This window comes from Hyperolius riggenbachi, chromosome 2, assembly GCF_040937935.1.
Source record: "Hyperolius riggenbachi isolate aHypRig1 chromosome 2, aHypRig1.pri, whole genome shotgun sequence".
In the NCBI taxonomy this organism is placed as follows: Eukaryota; Metazoa; Chordata; class Amphibia; order Anura; family Hyperoliidae; genus Hyperolius; species Hyperolius riggenbachi.
Genome location: NC_090647.1, coordinates 288,353,305 through 288,373,624, shown reverse-complemented (window position 1 = coordinate 288,373,624; position 20,320 = coordinate 288,353,305). Strand labels below are relative to the sequence as shown.

The 20,320-nt window shown below is 43.0% G+C and overlaps 1 protein-coding gene across 1 annotated transcript in view; it reads right to left on the bottom strand.

The window, feature by feature from the left end:
* The window catches only part of COL16A1 (collagen type XVI alpha 1 chain), a 296,365-nt gene that overhangs the window by 114,940 nt on the left and 161,105 nt on the right, over positions 1-20,320 (bottom strand). Inside the window, exons 18-22 of the mRNA XM_068266105.1 lie at positions 15,722-15,817; positions 12,792-12,830; positions 9,055-9,099; positions 3,225-3,260; positions 2,970-3,092 (exon numbers count right to left, since the gene is read on the bottom strand). Of these exons, the coding sequence (XP_068122206.1) occupies positions 2,970-3,092; positions 3,225-3,260; positions 9,055-9,099; positions 12,792-12,830; positions 15,722-15,817 (339 nt within the window). The remainder of the gene's footprint in view (positions 1-2,969; positions 3,093-3,224; positions 3,261-9,054; positions 9,100-12,791; positions 12,831-15,721; positions 15,818-20,320) is intronic.

The following is a 20,320-nucleotide window of genomic DNA, read 5'->3' as shown; positions in this document are numbered from 1 at the left end:
GTGAGAGGGGGAATCCTGCGGTGGAGGGGGCTTTGAGGTGCCCCCCCCCGCCAGCCACACGCAGGCAGGAGCGATCAAACCCCCCCCCCAGCACATCATCCCCCTAGTGGGGAAAAAAGGGGGGCAATCTGGTCGCTCTACCTGGTGTTTGATCTGTGCTAGGGGCTGTAGAGCCCACCCAGCACAGATCAGCAAAATCAGCGCTGGTCCTTATGGGGGGAAAAAGGCTGGGTCATCAAGTGGTTAAGCAGGAGCAGGGTGAGCCGTCTCTCCACTTCACCCTGCGCACAAATTTGGCCTCAGCCATTTAAATGTATGCAACTTAGATGTATCAGCACACATGAAACTCACTTACAAAATGCAAACCGTATAGTTACTTGCTCTCCAGTGAACTTCCCTGCACAGTAAACTCATGGCATCATTTCTTGCAGCAGGAATCTTTCCTTGACACACATCAGAACTGTACAGACAGTTCTGTCTATAGGTGCATCTATGCCTCCCCATGCATCCAGTGGGTAAAGTATGGCCGTGTGTATGTGAGTGTGCACCAATGCAGTGGCGTAGCAATAGGGGGTGCAGAGGTAGCGAGCGCATCGGGGCCCTTGGGCCTGAGGGGCCCCAAAGGGTCCACCCTCTATCACAGTATTAGCTCTTTATTGGTCCTGTGCTGGTAATAATTACTTCTATAGATGCTTTGAATAGTAGTATTCCTTAACACACTGTTCCCTGTCCCCGTTTTGCATCTCTGACACTGTGGTTGTCCTTGGCAATTTTTGGTACGCCATATCACTTGTTATGTATAGAGTGCTTGGGAGGGCCCCATGTAAAACTTGCACCGGGGCCCATAGCTCCTTAGCTACGCCACTGCACCAATGTACTAATTCATGTAAGCAAGCATTCAAACCATCAAAAAGCATTTGGTACCAGTGCTGAGAGAAGTTCAAAACAATAAATATTGACAAACTAATCCTTTGTTACCTGAGAGATGTAGTACTGTACCCGCTGTACAATTTGTAAATCATTAGTGATAGTGAAGGACAGAGATGGCTTAGAGCTGGTAAACACAATGTAAATTCACTAACAAATGACAAAAGATACAGTCAACATGGTTAGATGGACCATGACCATTAAAGAGAAACAATGACCGGTACTCTGCAAATCAGAAACAAAATAGAAACTAATATTTGCTTCTTAAACTTCAATGCCAGTGATCAATATCAATTCCAGTGTGTGATTTGCAGGACTGATTAATATCAGTGTGGGAAATGTCTGGTGATGTGAACAAAATACAGCTGCTGTATACAGCTTCCCTTCATGCAGGTCTTCTCCCCTGTGTGGACCCAAAAGGCAGCTATGGGGTACAAAAGGTCAAATGCCAGCACCATCTCACATGTGTGTTTATTAGCCTGGTGTACTAACCTGAGGGACTACTTTCTGGGAAATCAGTCAGACTGATGTATTGCTTGGAAGATTGCCTGCAGATCCGTTTGTGTGTAGTAGGTGTTAGGAAAGAACCTAAAGCTGCTCCTAGAAATAAGGAGTACATATTAGGACGACGCCGCTCAGTTCGGCACGGTGAGAGCCAAATGACGGCTTTCACCGCTGCCACAAAATACCGAGGCGGCGTTAAATACTTTTCCCCCTCTGAGTTGTTGCAACTCGGAGGGAGATGTAATTCGGGGTCTGGCAGCCGCCAGAGCCCCGAATTACCACTACGCGCCCTGCGCAGCATAACATTGCTGCTATGGGGCGCCCAGTTTCGGCGCTCGGCCCTCAGAGCTGCGTGCCAAAATAAGCTAAACCGGAAATAAGATGGCAGCCACCTGATCTAACCATTTGTAGACTGTAGACTGTTGACATCTCTCTCAGAGACGCTGTATCAGTCCACTTCCTGCGCTTTCCTATTCTCCTCCTTCTAGGCAAACTGTCAATTGAAAAGAATTCCTACAGGTTTTCCCAGTTTGAGTGGATGTCAGATGCTATACAAGTACAGTATCTTTTGCTTAAAGTAAGCTTGTCAGGCTGTACGACGTGATGAAGTAAACCCAGATTCGGTAAACAAGAAATTTTAAGCTTAAGCTGGACACACTTTTCTTATCTAAGCAATGTGTCATTGTAAGAAAAAAGAGAACATGCTGATCAACTTTGCTCAAGAATGATGAAATGGAGGATATTCTTACATCCTCCTGAAGAAACATTCTTTCCCTTGCCCTGTCAGATATATTATGATAAAGCAAGAGAAACGTCTGTCTACGTGATGATACTGTATGGCATATTTACACAGATTTTTTTTCTTGGAATGCCTGGAAAAGGCATACAGATATAGAAAAGTTATGTGTCAGCATGCATGTGTCCAGCCATCATTTCATTATTGTGCAGCATTGATCAGATATTTAATAGCCATAGATATGCATGCCTAATGAGGGTATCTCGCTGTACTTTGCATGTGTTTGCATCTGAGAAAAAGCATTGTGATTCCATATAAAATGCATATGTAAACTAAATTAATATATCTTGCTTCACAGATCTTTCTCAACTTTGTTATATGTGTAAAAGAAGAGTTTTTGTTATTCTTCAAATAAATTGATTTTGACAAAATCAACTAAATTGTTAAAGTAAAAGACAATGGGCTTGATTAACAAAGCGGTGCAAAGTGTTTGCACGCCAGTGAAAAGCCCCTTATCACGCCTAAACTCACTTTAGGCGTGATAAGAAGAAACTCGCGCGAAGTTACCGCGCGTACGCGCGGTAACTTCGCGCGAAGAGCAGGAAAAAGCGGTGATAACTCAGTGGTGAAAAGGTCATCACGCCTAAAGTCTTTTAGGCGTGATAACTGGGTTATCACCGCTTTGTGAATCAAGCCCAATAAGTTTTATAATATTTTCTCGTAATTTATTTATAAATTATTTTCTGTCACTATTATTACTGTATGACAGCCTTTTACTTGGGGGTATATTTTTGTCACTCACTGACTTTCCAGGTTCCCCAATCCCTGGTTCACCAGCTTGGCCTTTGTCCCCTTTGGCACCAGGGATAGTGATAACTTGGGCTCCATCAGCACCAACAGTTGGGCAGACTTCACAAGGGTAACCCTGAAACAGAGAGACAACCACATGTTTTATTAATTCAGGAATAGGCTTATGTAATGAGACTTTTAAAGATATGTAATGCAAATATACGGTATATTAGTATACTCTTTTAGGTACGATTATGATTTCACATACCTTCTCTCCTTTGTATCCTGGCACCCCTGGCTTACCCTGTAAAAATAAATATCAAAGTCATCTTTAGGAAAAAAAAAAAAAAATATATATATATATATATATATGTATATATATATATATATATATATATATATATATATATATATATATATATATATATATTGACTGGAAAAATAAAACAAACATTCCTATTAAATGAGCTGTTCACTAATTAAGACCTTCCTTTTACAGTGGCCCTAGCATTGATAACGCATGTAGCTTTTTTTTACATTTTCATTTAGGTTCAATCATCTCTCTTCATAAATGAAACTGGACTGGCACTGCTGTGTGTATTATAGCTCTTTATTTCATCAGTGTGGCAGCAGTGACTGTCTGTCTGTCACTGCTGCCACACTGATGATATAAAGAGCTATAATACACACAGCGGTGCCAGTCCTTTTGTACATTATTGGACTGTGCTCCCCAGGAGGCACTGGGGTTGGGTATTAGGCACGCTGCTTCATTTTTTGGTGCTCCTTTCCTTCTTCTTCTTCTTTTTTTTTTTTTTTTTATAAATGAAACTGAACTGCCATCATACAAAACCAAACACATACAGTGGCTTGCAAAAGTATTTGGCCCCCTTGAAGTTTTCCACATTTTGTCACATTACTGCCACAAACATTAAACAATTTTACTGGAATTCCACGTGAAAGACCAATACAAAGTGGTGTACACATGAGAAGTGGAACAAAAATCATACATGATTCCAAACATTTGTTACAAATCAATAACTGCAAAGTGGGGGGTGCATAATTAATTACCCCCCTTTGGTCTGAGTGCAGTCAGTTGCCCATAGACATTGCCTGATGAGTGCTAATGACTAAATAGAGTGCACCTGTGTGTAATCTAATGTCAGTACAAATACAGCTGCTCTGTGACGGCCTCAGAGGTCTAAGAGAATATTGGGAGCAACAACACCATGAAGTCCAAAGAACACACAAGACAGGTCAGGTATAAAGTTATTGAGAAATTTAAAGCAGGCTTAGGCTGCAAAAAGATTTCCAAAGCCTTGAACATCCCATGGAGCACTGTTCAAGCGATCATTCAGAAATGGAAGGAGTATGGCACAACTATAAACCTACCAAGACAAGGCCGTCCACCTAAACTCACAGGCTGAACAAGGAGAGCGCTGATCAGAAATGCAGTCAAGAGGCCCATGGTGACTCTGGACAAGCTGCAGAGATCTTCAGGTGGGGGAATCTGTCCAACTATTAGTCGTGCACTGCACAAAGTTGGCCTTTATGGAAGAGTGGCAAGAAGAAAGCCATTGTTAACAGAAAAGCATAAGTAGTCCCGATTGCAGTTTGCCACAAGCCATGTGGGGAACACAGCAAACATGTGGAAGAAGGCTCTCTGGTCAGATGAGACCAAAATTGAACTTTTTGGCCAAATGCAAAGTGCTATGTGTGGCGGAAAACTAAAAATGCAAAGTGCTATGTGTGGCGGAAGACTAACACTGCACATCACTCTGAACACACCATCCCTACTGTCAAATATGGTGGTGGCAGCATCATGCTCTGGGGGTGCTTCTCTTCAGCAGGGACAGGGAAGCTGGTCAGAGTTGATGGGAAGATGGATGGAGCCAAATACAGGGCAATCTTGGAAGAAAACTTCTTGGAGTCTGCAAAAGGCTTGAGAATGGGGCGGAGGTTCACCTTCCAGCAGGACAACGACCCTAAGCATAAAGCCAGAGCAACAATGGAACAGTTTAAAACAAAACATACCCATGTGTTAGAATGGCCCAGTCAAAGACCAGATCTAAATCCAATCGAGAATTTGTGACAAGATCTGAAAACTGCTGTCCATCTAATCTGACTGAGCTGGAGCTGTTTTGCAAAGAAGAATGAGCAAGGATTTCAGTGTCTAGATGTGCAAAGCTGGTAGAGACATACCCTAAAAGACTGGCAGGTGTAATTGTAGCAAAAGGTGGTTCTACAAAGTATTGACTCAGGGGGCTGAACAATTACGCACACCCCACTTTGCAGTTATTGATTTGTAAAAAAAATTTGGAATCATGTATGATTTTCGTTCCACTTCTCACGTGTACACCACTTTGTATTGGTCTTTCATGTAGAATTCCAATAAAATTGATTCATGTTTGTGGCAGTAATGTGACAAAATGTGGAAAACTTCAAGGGGGCCGAATACTTTTGCAAGCCACTGTATGTGACAATTTGATCAAGGGGGACCAAATACATTCAATCATTTTTTACATTGAGTTGAGGATACGCAATTGTTATTAAAAGGGCACTATGGTGAAAACTGTAAAATACATATGTATGGTATACATGTTATGGCCAAAGCCAGAAGTGTGGCCAGTTCCCACATTGGCCGGCCAATGTGGGAAGTGGCCAAGGTCAGATGTAAGATAATACATTGTACCTTGGCTGGTGAGGTAACAAAAAAGGTTTTCTTCCAAATGTGTGACCTGCAGGCCTATGCCAAATACTAACCTTCACCTCTTTAGTGCCTAACAGTAATCTCCACTCTCCTCTGCATTACACTAACCTCCCCTCTCCTCTGCTTAAAATTAAGCTCCCCTCTCTTGTGCTTAACAGTAACTTTGCCTCTTCTGTGCCTACCACTAACCTCACCCCTCTTCTCTGCCTAACTCCAACCTTCCCACCTCTCCAGATTCTGTTATGTCCAAGAAGAGACACAACGCCAGGCAAATAGTGAAATGGCAGGAAAACCATTTTGCACATGGGCCGGCCAATGTTGGACATTGGCCGGTGATGTTACAACTAAATTGGCTATTTTGAGAAATGGCCGGTCAGTTCCCACTTTGGCCAACTTCTGACTTTGGCTATAACATACTGAACATACATTTGTCCCACAGTAAATGCACTGTAATGTCTTACTTGCTGTGAATTTGATATTTATAAAAGGTATTATAATCTTAAAAAGAACCCAAGGTGTGAGACCTATGGAATTTGCCATATGTATTTCCTTTTAAACAATACCAGCTGCCTGGCAGTCCTGCTGATCTTTCTGGTCAGTAAGGTCTAAATCACACACCTGAAACAAGCATGCAGATAATCTTATCAGATTTGTCATAGACATCTGATCTGCATACTTGTTCAGGGTTTATGGCTTAAAGTAATAGAGGCAGAGGATCAGCAGGACAGCCAGGCAATGTCCATTATTTAAAAGGAAACAAACACGTCAGCCTCCATTATACCTCTCATTTGGGTTCCCTTTTGTTCTGACCTCTTAGTGAGGTTTTGGACTAGTACATCTCCTCCTGGGAAATTCTCAAGGCTTCCTCTATTTTCCAAAGCACTTACTGAAAGGCTGTGGCACACCCCAGCAGCCAGAACAGTGGCATATGAGTAGGGCAGCCAGCCAGTATCTTTGTATCCATGTCAGAAAATTATTTTGAAAAGGATATCCCAGGTTCCCAATGTCACTTGTAGCATATTCTGGCTTTCTATTGCCCCGGTAGTGTGTCTAAGCTTTCTATTTTCTTTAAAGTGTTTCCCAGATTTAAAATGTCACTTGTACCATATTCCAACATTCAAGTGTTCACGTAGTATATTCCAGCTTTACAGTGTCCACTAATGATATTCAGTTCCCAGTCTGCTCTGGCTGGCTATTTTTGTGCATGAGAAGTACTTCTAGAAGGGAAGACACAGCCATCAGAACATACCTCAAAGGGTTTTGACCTTAACTGCTAGCCCTTTGTACATAGCTCTGGCACCCGAGAATATGGAATGGTTATAACGTGCCTTACTTCCTATATGTGCTCAAACTCCCAGAAATACAGCTTGTGCATGACCTGCTCTAAGACTGGGCATCATATATTAACCTATTTTGGTTCCTGGACGTAGAAACTACGTCCAGGAACCATGCGCGCTACCGCGCACTCCCGCGGCCGATCGCGCGCGTGCACGCGCACTCCCGGCCGCGGATTCAGTAGCCACGGAATCAATGTATTGGGCTATGGTGCCCGATCACTGATTCCTCTCTCCCGCTGAAAAAGCGACAGCTTCTCTCGGAAGCTGTGCTTTTTCTGGCCGTTGCCTCCCCTCTGCGTCACTCTAAGCGTGTGTTACGCTTAGAGTGACGTCATGTAAACAAACTCATGGCCGCCATCTTGTGGCCAAAAAGTAAATCTACAACTACAAGTAAAAAAAATTAAAAACCACACACAATTACATTATAAAACTATACTTTACATCCCACCCTCCTAAAAATACCCAAATAAAATGTTTAATATAAAAAAAAAAACATTACAATAAAAAAAAAAGAAAAATGTAAATATTTACCTAAGGGTCTAAACTTTTTAAATATCAATGTAAAGATGAAATATTTCTATATTTTTTTTATTTTAAACTTGTAAATAGTGATAGATGCAAAACGGAAAAAATGCACCTTTATTTCCAAATAAAATATTGTCGCCATACATTGTGATAGGGACATAATTTTAACGGTATAATAACCGGGACATATGGGCAAATACAATACGTGAGTTTTAATTATGGAGGCACGTATTATTTTAAAACTATAATGGCTGAAAACTGAGAAATAATGAATTTTTCCGTTTTTTTCTTATTCTTCCTGTTAAAATGCATTTACAGTAAAGTGGCTCTTAGCAAAATGTACCCCCAAAGAAAGCCTAATTGGTGGCGGAAAAAACAAGATATAGGTCAGTTCATTGTGATAAGTAGTGATAAAGTTATAGGCTAATGAATGGGAGGTGAACATTTCTCAAGTGAAAACGACGGAACGCGAATGGGTTAATGGCATAAGATGATACGGGGTGACTATCTGATACATATGGGGTGACTATCTGGCTACAATATGGGAGGTCCTGGTGCCTAGTGATGAGGGCCAGATGCACCGATAGGCATGGTAGGCACATTCTGGTGGCAAAAGGCATCAAAATATGGCAAGCCCTACTCTCTTTCACTGTTCAATTCTGTATGTCCTCACTCCTGCCTCCTAAGCCCAATGATTTGTATGCCATTACAATTTCAATGGCACAATAACAATTACAATTGTAGAATTAATTGCACCTGTGATTGCATGTAATATGGGACATACAGTATGTAATGACTTTTTAAAACACTGATAATTCTTTGTCTTTTACTTATTCTACTTCAAAGTTTACTTTTTTTCGGCATCATATTCTTCTGTGTTTATTAGCATGAAGGCGGCATGACTTAGGTTGTTGTGGCATCAAGTGAGGGTTGGAGTTAAAGTTGTCCAATGTTTTGTGCTTTTAGGCTCTGGAGATGTATGGTTGGCTCTATATAACAATTTTTCCACTATAGGGTTTAAAATTACTTTAATAATGTGAAAAAGCAGAAATGAATAACTAAGCAAAAATTGTATAAAAGTTGAAGTCAGACTCTAGGGAATAGAGTTTTTCGATAGTTTGGAAAGGCTCAGAGCCTGTTTTAAGATTTTATTGTTGTACTGAGTCTTCATCAGTGAGGACATAGGTATGGTGGGGCCATTGTGATCAGAACAGAGTAATCACAAGGGCTTCTCCCTGTGTTGTTTTAAGGTTTTCTTGAAAACTAAGAGTTGTCTTTCTGTACTGTATATTTTAGGGCTGTTTCTGCATTAATGTTACAAGAATAAAGTGTTTTAAATGGAGGAAGTGACCCTGCATTAATAGTTCCTGTAATTTCTCATGGTGCCATGGTCATCAAGAGGTCTAGGAGGCTCACACATTGCCAATACTCTCATTATTTCTTGCTTATATGCCTACATCATATTAAATATATAAAACAAACAAACACTCCGGTGAATACACCATATAAATTTATCCCATCATACTAACCGGTTTTCCTCCTGGACCATCTTTGCCTGGAATCCCTGGTGTACCCTGAAGACAATAAAACAGAATACGGTAAGTATTAAAATATTAAATATAAGGTTTCCTTTCTGGCATTGCCCATGAAGTTTGTTCTGTGATCATCATGCTTATGTGTCAGAGATTAAATATTTATTGGTATTTTTTCTTTAAACAAAACACATTCACATCAAGGAAATAAGCTGGCAACTGTGCAGGTACTGTATTCTAGCTGTCCATTGCCTAAAGAGTAAAGGGTTTGTTTTTTCTGAATAAGTCATTGTAGTGTAGCTCTGTGGAGAGATAGTTGATTTATTATTCCTGCATAAGGACATCTGTTTTCTTGTATTGTAACTAGAAATGAAACGATCCATTTATTAAAAATTGAATTTTACCTTGATCAGCCTGACCTGTTGCAAGCGAAATGTATGCAGAATTTTACAGATCCACTTTTAAATTATCAAGTTATCAGGTAGAATTTTGCTGTAACTTTGTGTTAGTGCTTCACATATGTTTGCATTTTAATATTATTAAAAATGTTCTTTCTATTTCAGTTTGCAGCCAGATATGAATTTTAACTATTAGCCCAGGTTTCATTATTTTTCTAGTCTAGAATCTGTACTCTATATTGTACCAGGTTCAGTACAGACAGCCCAGTTGCGAAGGATGCCTGACACTCCCAATCTTGAAAGAGACTATATTTTCAGTGTGGAATAGCTAAACATTTAAATTTGTTTCCACAAGGTGAGCAATCTAAAATAATATTGGCAAATGGGTATGTCAGAGGATGGCAATAGTAGGCATCAGTACAGAAGCACAAGTGGAAATTCAGTATAGCAAGCCCTGACCCTTTGTACACTACCGCTGGCTGCCTGACATACCCCCTGCTGGCACCGACAGCCTCCCCCCATACACACACATGCTGCACCACTAACACCTGCCACTCACAGTCAACACTCTGCCGCTCACCTATGGGAATCCTGGCAAAAACATGTTTGAATTTGCCACTGGGGCTTACCATTGGTTATTACACTAACTAGTGGAATCTATTTCAAATGGAGGGATCCCAGTGACAAATTCAAAGATGCTTTTGCTGGGGTTATAGATGAGCGGTAGAGTATTGGCAGTGACAGGTGGCACCGTGATCTCTCCCCACCTCCTCCTGTGCACCAGAGATGGGGGAGAGCACCTTGTCCAGGGGTAGGGGGAGGCTTTGCTGCTCCTCTGTTCCAGAGCCCCCCCATATTATGGACTATGCAGAGTAGTATAAAACAGCAAAAGAGCCAGCCGCACCGCACCACACCACACCATTGCATGCAGATTTGTCCATGTGGCAGATAGTGCCAACAGGGAAATATGCATTCCCCTGCCCCCCAAACAAGTATGCAAGTAACATCATACGTCACTTACATCTGTCCCCTAAGTCACATACACACTTTCAGACAGGAAGTGCGTCACATGACTTCGCCGGTATGCGCATCCGGGCCGCACCACCACCAGCTATATAGATTATTGCCGTTTCACTGACTCCAATGCAATCCTGTGCTGAGCAGTACCATTCATACCGTAGGGCAAGGTGCTGCAGAGCCTGTGTCACCAGAAGCACTTTCATCTGATCGCGTTGCGCAGCGGGTACTGTGGCCAGCCTCATTGACATTAATGGCCACTGCGCTGGGAGAGAGGCGGGGGAGAGTCTGTGACATGATGTGCTAGTGTGGAAGGAGCCTGAAACATTTATTATCCTCAAAATGAATACTAGACCCTAACTTAACTCATTTTGGCAAGTTAAAGGCAAACATGTCATGAAAATTAATTGAACCACTATTTGCACAGAAACCCAGCTAAAATTCAAGGAGGCTACGAGTATTGCCTTTATAGTAGGTGAAGCTTTATGCTAGGAATATCAATGCTGTTTAAGTGGATAGTTTTGCAAAATGTGTGATGCTGTTATGTGGTTGGTTTATTACTATGTGCAGTAAGGCAATATTCAGGAGGTGGTAAGTGTGGGTGGGTGTTAAATGTCTTGGAATATGGACAGTGTGAGTGGTGTGAGGGTGTAGTTATTTGCTTAGCCTTGGGGCTATTGAATTGTACAGGGGGTGGTGAGGGTAGGTGTTGATTTCCTTGGGGTGTGTAGACAGAAGGTGGATGGTATGGGCCTCTGACATCATATGTAATTGCCAATCAGGGACACTCTGTTCACTTCAGCTTTACTAATGCGTCACAGCTTTGTCATGTAGTCTACTATCATATAGAGCTGAAATCAATAGATGGCTTAGTTCTCACCAAAGATGGAATTTTACCTTGAAAGGGGTACTATACATCTTTTATCACTGCAGCCATGATGCTCACAATGGGCTTGATTCACAAAAGGGTGCTAAGTGTTAGCACGCCTGTGAAAAGCTGCTTAACTTGTGCTGCTTAAACATGTGCAAACTGCCTTTTCACGCACTAATGCTTGCGTAAGAGTTTGTGTGCATAAACTTTAGCGCGCACCGCTTCACGTGAAAAATCAGCCGCTTTGAGTGCTAAGGAATGCGTTAAGCATCTTTTGCATGTGACGCGGTGCATGCAAAACTAAAGCTAAAGTTTATGCACGCAAACTCTTACGCGCACATTAGCGCGTGAAGAGGCAGTTTGCACATGTTTAACCTCCCTGGCGGTAAGCCCGAACTGAGTTCGGGCTATGCCGCCGGGAGGCACCGCTCAGGTCCCGCTGGGCCGATTTGCATAATTTTTTTTTTGTTACACGCAGCTAGCACTTTGCTAGCTGCGTGTAACCTCCGATCGCCGCCGCTACCCGCCGATCCGCCGCTATACGCGTCGCCGCAGCCGCCCCCCCCCAGACCCCGTGCGCTGCCTGGCCAATCAGTGCCAGGCAGCGCCGTGGGGTGGATCGGATTCCCCTTTGACGTCACGACGTCGGTGACGTCATCCCGCCCCGTCGCCATGGCGACGGGGGAAGCCCTCCAAGAGATCCCGTTCTTTGAACGGGATCTCTTGATCTCTGATCGCCGAAGGCGATCGGAGGGGCTGGGGGGATGCTGCTCGGCAGCGGCTATCATGTAGCGAGACATTGTCTCGCTACATGAAAAAGAAATTTTTTTTTAAAAAAAAAAACGTATTTGCTGCCCCCTGGCGGATTTTAATAAACCGCCAGGGAGGTTAAGCAGCACAAGTTAAGGAGCTTTTCACAAGGTTTACGTGCGCTAAACTATACGAGCGCTAGCACGCGAACAGTAACATCTTTGGACGTACAAACTACTTAGCACCCTAGTTTGCACGTCCAAAGCTTTTAGACATGCTGACTGTGTTAGCAGCCTTTTGTGAATCAGGCCCAATGATGCCCTTTGTAACACTATTTATCTAAAATAGTTTTTCTTTGTTTCCCTATAGGGAAAGGAGCTAATAAGGATGTCTAGTATGTCCTTACTAAGGTGAAGATGTGGGCGGGGTACTGCCATTCAAATCAAATCGTAATTAATTCTGCATAACTACAGAAGGTCAGAGAATCAGAGAATGATGGCAGAGAACTGGGCAATGTACCTTGTTCACTGTGTGCACAGCTGCATATTATATAATTATATATCTGACTGGTGGAACAACTTAACTTAACCATGCTGACTTTCACTCATCACTACTTGTGTCTTGAAGTAGCCAACTAAATACACCTTTCTAGCCTAGTATATATTATTATTTCCACCATAAATCTTTTTGGCTCTTACCTTTTCCCCAGGGAGGCCAGGTGGGCCACCAGGATCACCCTGAAAGACAGAAAATACCAATTCATTAAAAATAAATAAATTACATTTTAAAACTATTATGCACAAAAAACAAAACAAAACAACCAATCCCTAGCTCTATGCACATAAACAAACAATACTACCCCCATATACATAGTTATCTAAATATCGTATTTTTTAGACCATAAGTGTAACGATCATTGTCAGCTCGCAGAGAGAATCACCAAGAATACAGATCTATACCTGATTATGGATGATCTGCAGAATCACCAATAATACAGATATAGTGCTAACCTCTGGACACTTCTAAATATGTATATAGTGAGTGTTTGGTGTAACAGTATCGCAACGACAGACATTTTGAGAGTGGCCAGCAGTAACCATATATAGAGCAGTGCTCTCTGGCGCCGCCCTAAAGTGATCAACCAATGGTTACCAGCTCTGAGGTCAGCTGACCGGCCTGGTCAGCTGATCCTCCCTTGGCCATCATAAAAGTTCTGCCTTTCAGTGCGCGCGCATGTATTCCTAAACCTATGTGAACTAACAGGCTCAGCCACCCCAGCTGCACGCTGCAGCGTGCAAACCGCCATGCTGGACGCAGAACCAGCCGCCTTGCTGCTAGTACACGCGGCAGCTTTTCTGCGTTTTCTCACAATAAGATGCACTTTTTCTCCCCGATAGTGTGTGTGTGTGTGTGGGGGGGGGGGGGGTGCCTGCATCTAATGTCTTAATCCTACAATTTAGACCACTGCCCCCCAACTTGTGAATGCCCGTTTTTGTCCCAAGACATGTAGAAGTGTATTCCTGGGGGAGGGCATCATCTGGCAGGCATCAGACAGGTGGATTGGCAAGTGCGGATCCCACTGAGAGCCAGAGGAGAGAGGCTCCCGCCATGGCTGCAGCTGAGTGATGTGCAGCCCTGTCAATCACACCTCCTAATTACTGCTGCCGATGGTCTCTCGGGTGGGATCAGGGCGCTCTCATTGGGCCTATCACTGAACTCGGTTAATTACTAAGTGAGTTCATGTGCGTGGAAGTGTGACCACTGTGGAATTGCACACTAATGGGCAGATGTGTTAAACCGGTTGTGTGTCCTATACCTATTAAAAGGTTTTCATGATGCTAAAGCACTTGCAATATTTGCATTATTGGTTCCACTGGGTTTGAATTTAACTCCAGCTTACAGGACTTTGTGTTATTGCACTTCTACCAAAGACTGCCAACAAAATCCCTCAATGGGATTAATAAGGGAAAAGTTATCTGTGTGTAGATACATGTACTTTCTATAGTAACAATTTGACATCATTGAAATCCAGTTCTGATAAATGTATGAATATAAAACAAGCTTGTGTTTAAATTTATTGGCTGTTAATTAAAAAGTTTTTAAAAGCATCTTTAGATGTTCACTAGGTAAAGTAAAAATATTTTTCAGACTATAAGATTCACTTTAGCCCCCCCAAAAGTGGGGAGAAGAAGTCTGTATTATAGTTTGAATACTACATTTTGACTGGCGCTGTTCTCCTCTTCCCACCAGCTTGTTTCCTCTAGTGTGCTGTCGTCATCCCCCTGTTCCCTGCGGTTTGCTGTCCATCCCTCTGTTCCCTCCTGTGTGCTGTCGCCATCCCTGTTCCCTCCTGTGTGCTGTCCATACCCGTCCCCTCTGGTGTGTAAACCATCCCCCTGTCCCCTCCGGTGTGCTGACATCTCCTGTTGGTGTCCCCTCTGGTGTGCAATCTATCTACCTGTCTCCTGTACCATCTGATGTGCTGTCCATCACTGTGTCCCTTATCCCCTCTGGTGTGTTCTACCCTTCTACATACCGTACTACTATGTATACATAGGCTGCTGCCACATACCGACTATGGTATGTTCAGATCTAGCGAAGCTTGGTAATGCCTTGACGAATCAGGCAGGGGGCTTCTGTCCCAGCCCACCAATCATGGCTGCCCACAGCTCCCTCTTCTTACTGGACCTGACAGTCTTGAAGGCGGGAGCAAGGCTCCGTCATTGGGGCCAATCACTGCACTTCCTCAGTAGCAGGCAGCAGCATATGTATACATACGTACGATATGTAGAAGGGGCAGAGCACACAAGAGGAGATGGGGACACAGATATGGACAGCCTGCTGGAGGGGACAAAAGCCAGGTAGATAGGTAGTACACCGGAGAGGACACCGACAGGGGATGTCAGCACACTGGAGAGAACAGAGGGAATGGTCAGCACCCAGGAGAGAATGGGGATGGACATCACACCAGAGGAGACAGGAGGATAGTCAGCACACCAGGGGGGTCAGGGGGATGGGCAGCACACCAGAGGGGACAGGAGAATGGACAGCACAGCAAAGGGGACAGGAGGATGGACAGCACACCGGAGGTGACAGGTGGATAGGCAGCACACAGGAGGGGTCAAGGAGGGAGGGAGGCACAGGATGCAGGATGACACAGGGGGACAGAGGGGGTTTGAGGACACAGGGATAGAGGATGTAGAATGACACAGGGGGACAGAGGACGCAGAATGACACAAAGAGACAGAGGACACAGGGGGACACAGGACGCAGGATGACACAGGGGGATAGAGGACACAGAAGGAAACGGGGACACAAGAGGAACAAGGAAGGCACAAGGGGACAATAATTGGGCGGGAAGGTGAAAAAGACTCTCCTGGACTATGGACGCACCAGGTATAGTATAATTTTTTTTCCTTGGTTTTATCCTCCAAACCTAGGTGCGTCTTATGGTCCGGAGCATCTTATAGTCCGAAAAATATGGTATCTATCAGTAATCAACCCAAACTCATGATCAATGCACACCAGTATCAATCCAGTCTGTTAACACAAATAGATTAACAGAAGATTTACTGGAAATATATGAGTGGAAGAATGTTCCGGAAATACAGAAATATTGCTTACTTACAGGTTTGCCTGGCATTCCAACCCCAGGGTTTCCTGGTTTTCCTGGGGGTCCGGGTTCCCCTGCTAGTCCTTCAGGGCCTACAATACCAGTTTCTCCCTAATTTAGGAGCAAGGAAGAGAAACTTATTATTATGCATTTATATAGTTCAATGTTTTCCACAGCCCATCAAACATGTCAGTAACCATCCAGAGGAGCTCACAATCTCATTCATACTCTATTCTAATGCCCCTAATGCTTCGTACACACATCCAAACAATCTGCCCAACTATCTTCTAAACTTGGACTGTTGGAAGATAGTTGGGCATGTGTACAGCTGGCAAACAACAAGATGACCAACTGATAGCAGGTTGTTTGCCAAATCCAACTGGAAGATCAATCTGACCAACTATCATGCAGGTTGGCCATGTGTGTACAAGTCTCCAGTATAGTCACAGTGAAGGGTTAATTTCTGTATATAAATCTTTAAACCACATTGTTATTTTTGGTAGTTTGGTAGAGAGTTATGTTAACTTTCTGTATTTACTTGTAGATAGAGGTCACTTTTCTTGAATTAAATAAGCCAACACAATTTCTAAAATGTAATAACATCCTTGATTTAGTCTTCATGTCATAATAAAGGACAATCACATTATAAAATACAGTTAACAATTTCATTTGTTTTAACAATAAGTGTGAAAACGAGGGCACATTATACAAGACAAGTCAGGGAATAATTAATTTTGTATCCTGTATTTTATCAGAAGAATCAGTTATGGCGTGGAGAGAACTTGCTTTTGACATTCTGTAACAGTTTTTGGGAAATACCGTATATACTCGCAAGCAAGCCGACCCGCATATTAGCCGACCCCCCAACTTTTGCCTGAAAAACCAGGAAAAAATGATTGACCCTCATATAAGCCGGGGGTAGGAATGCTGGCCGCATGATCCCCCCCAGTGTGTCCCAGTATAGCTAGTATAGTGCCCAGTATGGGAAGGTAGTGCCTCAGTATAGCTAGTATCGTGCCCAGGATAGCTAGTATAGTGCCCAGGATAGCTAGTATAGTGCCCAGGATAGCTGGTATAGTGCCCAGGATAGCTGGTATAGTGCCCAGGATAGCTGGTATAGTGCCCAGGATAGCTAGTATAGTGACCAGGATAGCTAGTATAGTGCCCAGGATACCTGCTATCCTGGGCACTATACTAGCTATCCTGGTCACTATACTAGCTATCCTGGTGCCCAGGATAGCTAGTATAGTGCCCAGGATAGCTGGTATAGTGCCCAGGATAGCTGGTATAGTGCCCAGGATAGCTAGTATAGTGACCAGGATAGCAGTTATAGTGCCCAGGATAGCTAGTATAGTGCCCAGGATAGCTAGTATAGTGACCAGGATAGCTAGTATAGTGCCCAGGATAGCAGGTATAGTGCCCAGGATAGCAGGTATAGTGCCCAGGATAGCTAGTATAGTGCCCAGGATAGCTAGTATAGTGCCCAGGATAGCAGGTATAGTGCCCAGGATAGCTAGTATAGTGCCCAGGATAGCTGGTATAGTGACCAGGATAGCTAGTATAGTGCCCAGGATAGCAGGTATAGTGCCCAGGATAGCTAGTATAGTGCCCAGGATAGCTGGTATAGTGCCCAGGATAGCAGGTATAGTGCCCAGGATAGCTAGTATAGTGCCCATGATAGCTGGTATAGTGACCAGGATAGCTAGTATAGTGCCCAGGATAGCAGGTATAGTGCCCAGGATAGCTAGTATAGTGCCCAGGATAGCTTGTATCGTGCCCAGGATAGCTTGTAAAGTGCCCAGGTTAGAGAGTTTAGCATCCCCCCCGCCCTCTCCCACCCGCTCCCCCCGCGGCCGCTGCTATTACCTTAGCTCCGCGGCTTCCTATTCCCTTGTCCTGCTCTTCATTCACAGCAGCTCGCCCCACGGTGGCTGCTGTGTGATGACGGAGGAAGTGGCAGAGAGCGGCTTCCTGGTTACTATGGGAACCTCTCTCTGCACTTCCTCCGTCATCACGCAGCAGCCACCGTGGGGCGAGCTGCTGTGAATGAAGAGCAGGACAAGGGAATAGGAAGCCGCGGAGCTAAGGTAATAGCAGCGGCCGCGGGGGGAGCGGGTGGGAGAGGGCGGGGGACGACCCTCAGGCACATCACTCGCAAGCAAGCCGACTCCCCAACTTTTGACCCACTTTTTGTGGGTCAAAAATTCGGCTTGCTTGCGAGTATATACGGTATGTATACTATGTTGTGTTGTCTTTTGTGACTTATGTAGTCCTGTTTGTGCAGTATGGCACTGTTCTAATCTTTGGGAAGCAAATTTCCATGGTTTTGGCCATGTAGATGAAAAGACAGAATAGGAAAAGACATAGGGACTTAAGAGGGCTCAAAATAAAAATTAACAACACAAAAAGATATACACCGAGGAATTTTTTTTTTTGGTCAGGCAGAAACATGATCTTATGTTGATGACTTTATTACATGCATAGTAGCCAATGACTCTTAGGGAAGAAGGTTGTATATCCAATAAAGACAAGCAGGGTCAACTGTACTCGTTCAGCTCTTCTTCGCCTACCAGGAGTGACCAATAACATTAGGTCTAGGACTTAAAGAGAAACTCCAACCTAGAATTGAACTTTATCCCAATTAGTAGCTGACACCCCCTTTTACATGAGAAATATAATGCTTTTCACAAACAGACCATCAGGGGGCGCTGTATGACTGATTTTGTGCTGAAACCCCTCCCACAAGAAGCTCTGGGACCGCGGTACTCTGGGCAAACTGCCACAATGTAACAATGTTCACAGACAGGAAATAGCTGTTTACAGCTGTCTCTAATGGCCAAAACAGCTAGGAGCAGCTACATAACCTGCCCACAGTAAAAATGTCACCATGTAATAAATGTCAGAATGTAAATCGGGGAGAGGAAAGATTTTACAATGAGCAAACACTGACTAAATCATTTATACATAATTATGGTAAAAAATGAAGCACTTTTTTTACTACATTATTTTCACTGGAGTTCCTCTTTAAGGGGCCCATACACTGCTCGATTTCAGCCATCGATCGATTGATCAGAAATCGATTCTTTTAAATTCCCCATTTGATCGATTTGCAGCCGATTTCGATCGATTTCATCTGTCTGACAGGGTGGAACATCTAGGTCGATCTGCTGCTGGCAGCAGTCGATGGCCCATAGAGTTGCATTGGATCTAATGATCCAATAATGCATTTAAATCGATTTCCAATAAATTTTCAATACATTTTGTTCTGAAATCTATTGGAAATCTGTTCCTAGTGTGTGGCACACATCAGATAGATTCCTGTCAGATGCGACTTGACAGGCATCTGCCAGAAATCTATCTGATGGTCGAATCTGCTGCAAATCTATAAGTGTATGTAATTGTTTTTCTGCTTTCAGTAGTAATATATGGGGCACCTTTGTTAAAATAGGGTTCACATTCGTAGTATAACTTATTCCACCAGTGTATTACATTTTCACATCAGTCAGGAACTAAATTATTTGTTCCGGACACCTGTGTGTTTTGTGTGTCAGCCCATATACATCTTTCAATTATTCAGGGCAGCAGATATAATGTAAACAGGCCCTTAGTATGAGAAATCTGCTGAAAGAACAGTCATCTTGAAAAATATTTTGTCTACCAAAGCCATACATACCCAATATCTCTCCAGGATAACTCAAACCATAGGCTGAGCTTGGGATTCAACTCTGGAAAAAATACTGTACCCTGATGAGCCACTTTTGTAGAAGATGCATGCAGTGACTGAACGGTAAGGCTCCTCCCACAATTTTGCACTGTGGTAAACGCAAGTGCCATAGCAATGCAAGGCACTTGCGTATCCATGCTATTTTTCCTGATGCGGTTGTGATTTCCATTTCTTTATAAGTAATGAAAATTGCAATGCTTTTGCAGGAATTTGCATGGATGGGGGACATGAGATAGTACAGTCTATGCACTTCTGATGTCCCTGCAGATCATGTCACATAAAAAGCGGCTAAAATTGCGCAAATGGGAAATAGGCCTTACAGCCTGCATTATGCTGCCAACATTGTGGATATAGGGTTTTCAGCACACGTGAGTTTAACCACTTAAGCCCGAAGGGTTGTTTATTTTTTGCATCTGAGCAACTTTTACCTCCCATTCATTTTCCAATAACTTTATCACTACTCATCACAATGAATTGGTCTATATCTTGTTTTTTCCACCACCAATTAAGCTTTCTTTGGGTGATACATTTTGCTAAGAATTATTTTATTCGAAATACATTTTAACAGGAATATTAAGAAAGAAATGGAAAAAAATAATTATTTCTCAGTTTTTGGCCATTATAGTTTGAAATTAATACATGCTACTGTAATTAAAACCCATGTATTTTATTTGCCCATTTGTCCCGCTTATTACACCATTTAAATTATGTCCCTATCACAATTTATGGTGCCAATATTTTATTTGGAAATAAAGGTGCATTTTTTCAATTTGCGTCCATCACTATTTACAAGCCCATAATTAAAAAAAATATATTTAATATACTCCTTTGACATGCATATTTAAAAAGTTCAGACCCTTAGGTAACTATTTATGGTTTTTTTTATTGTA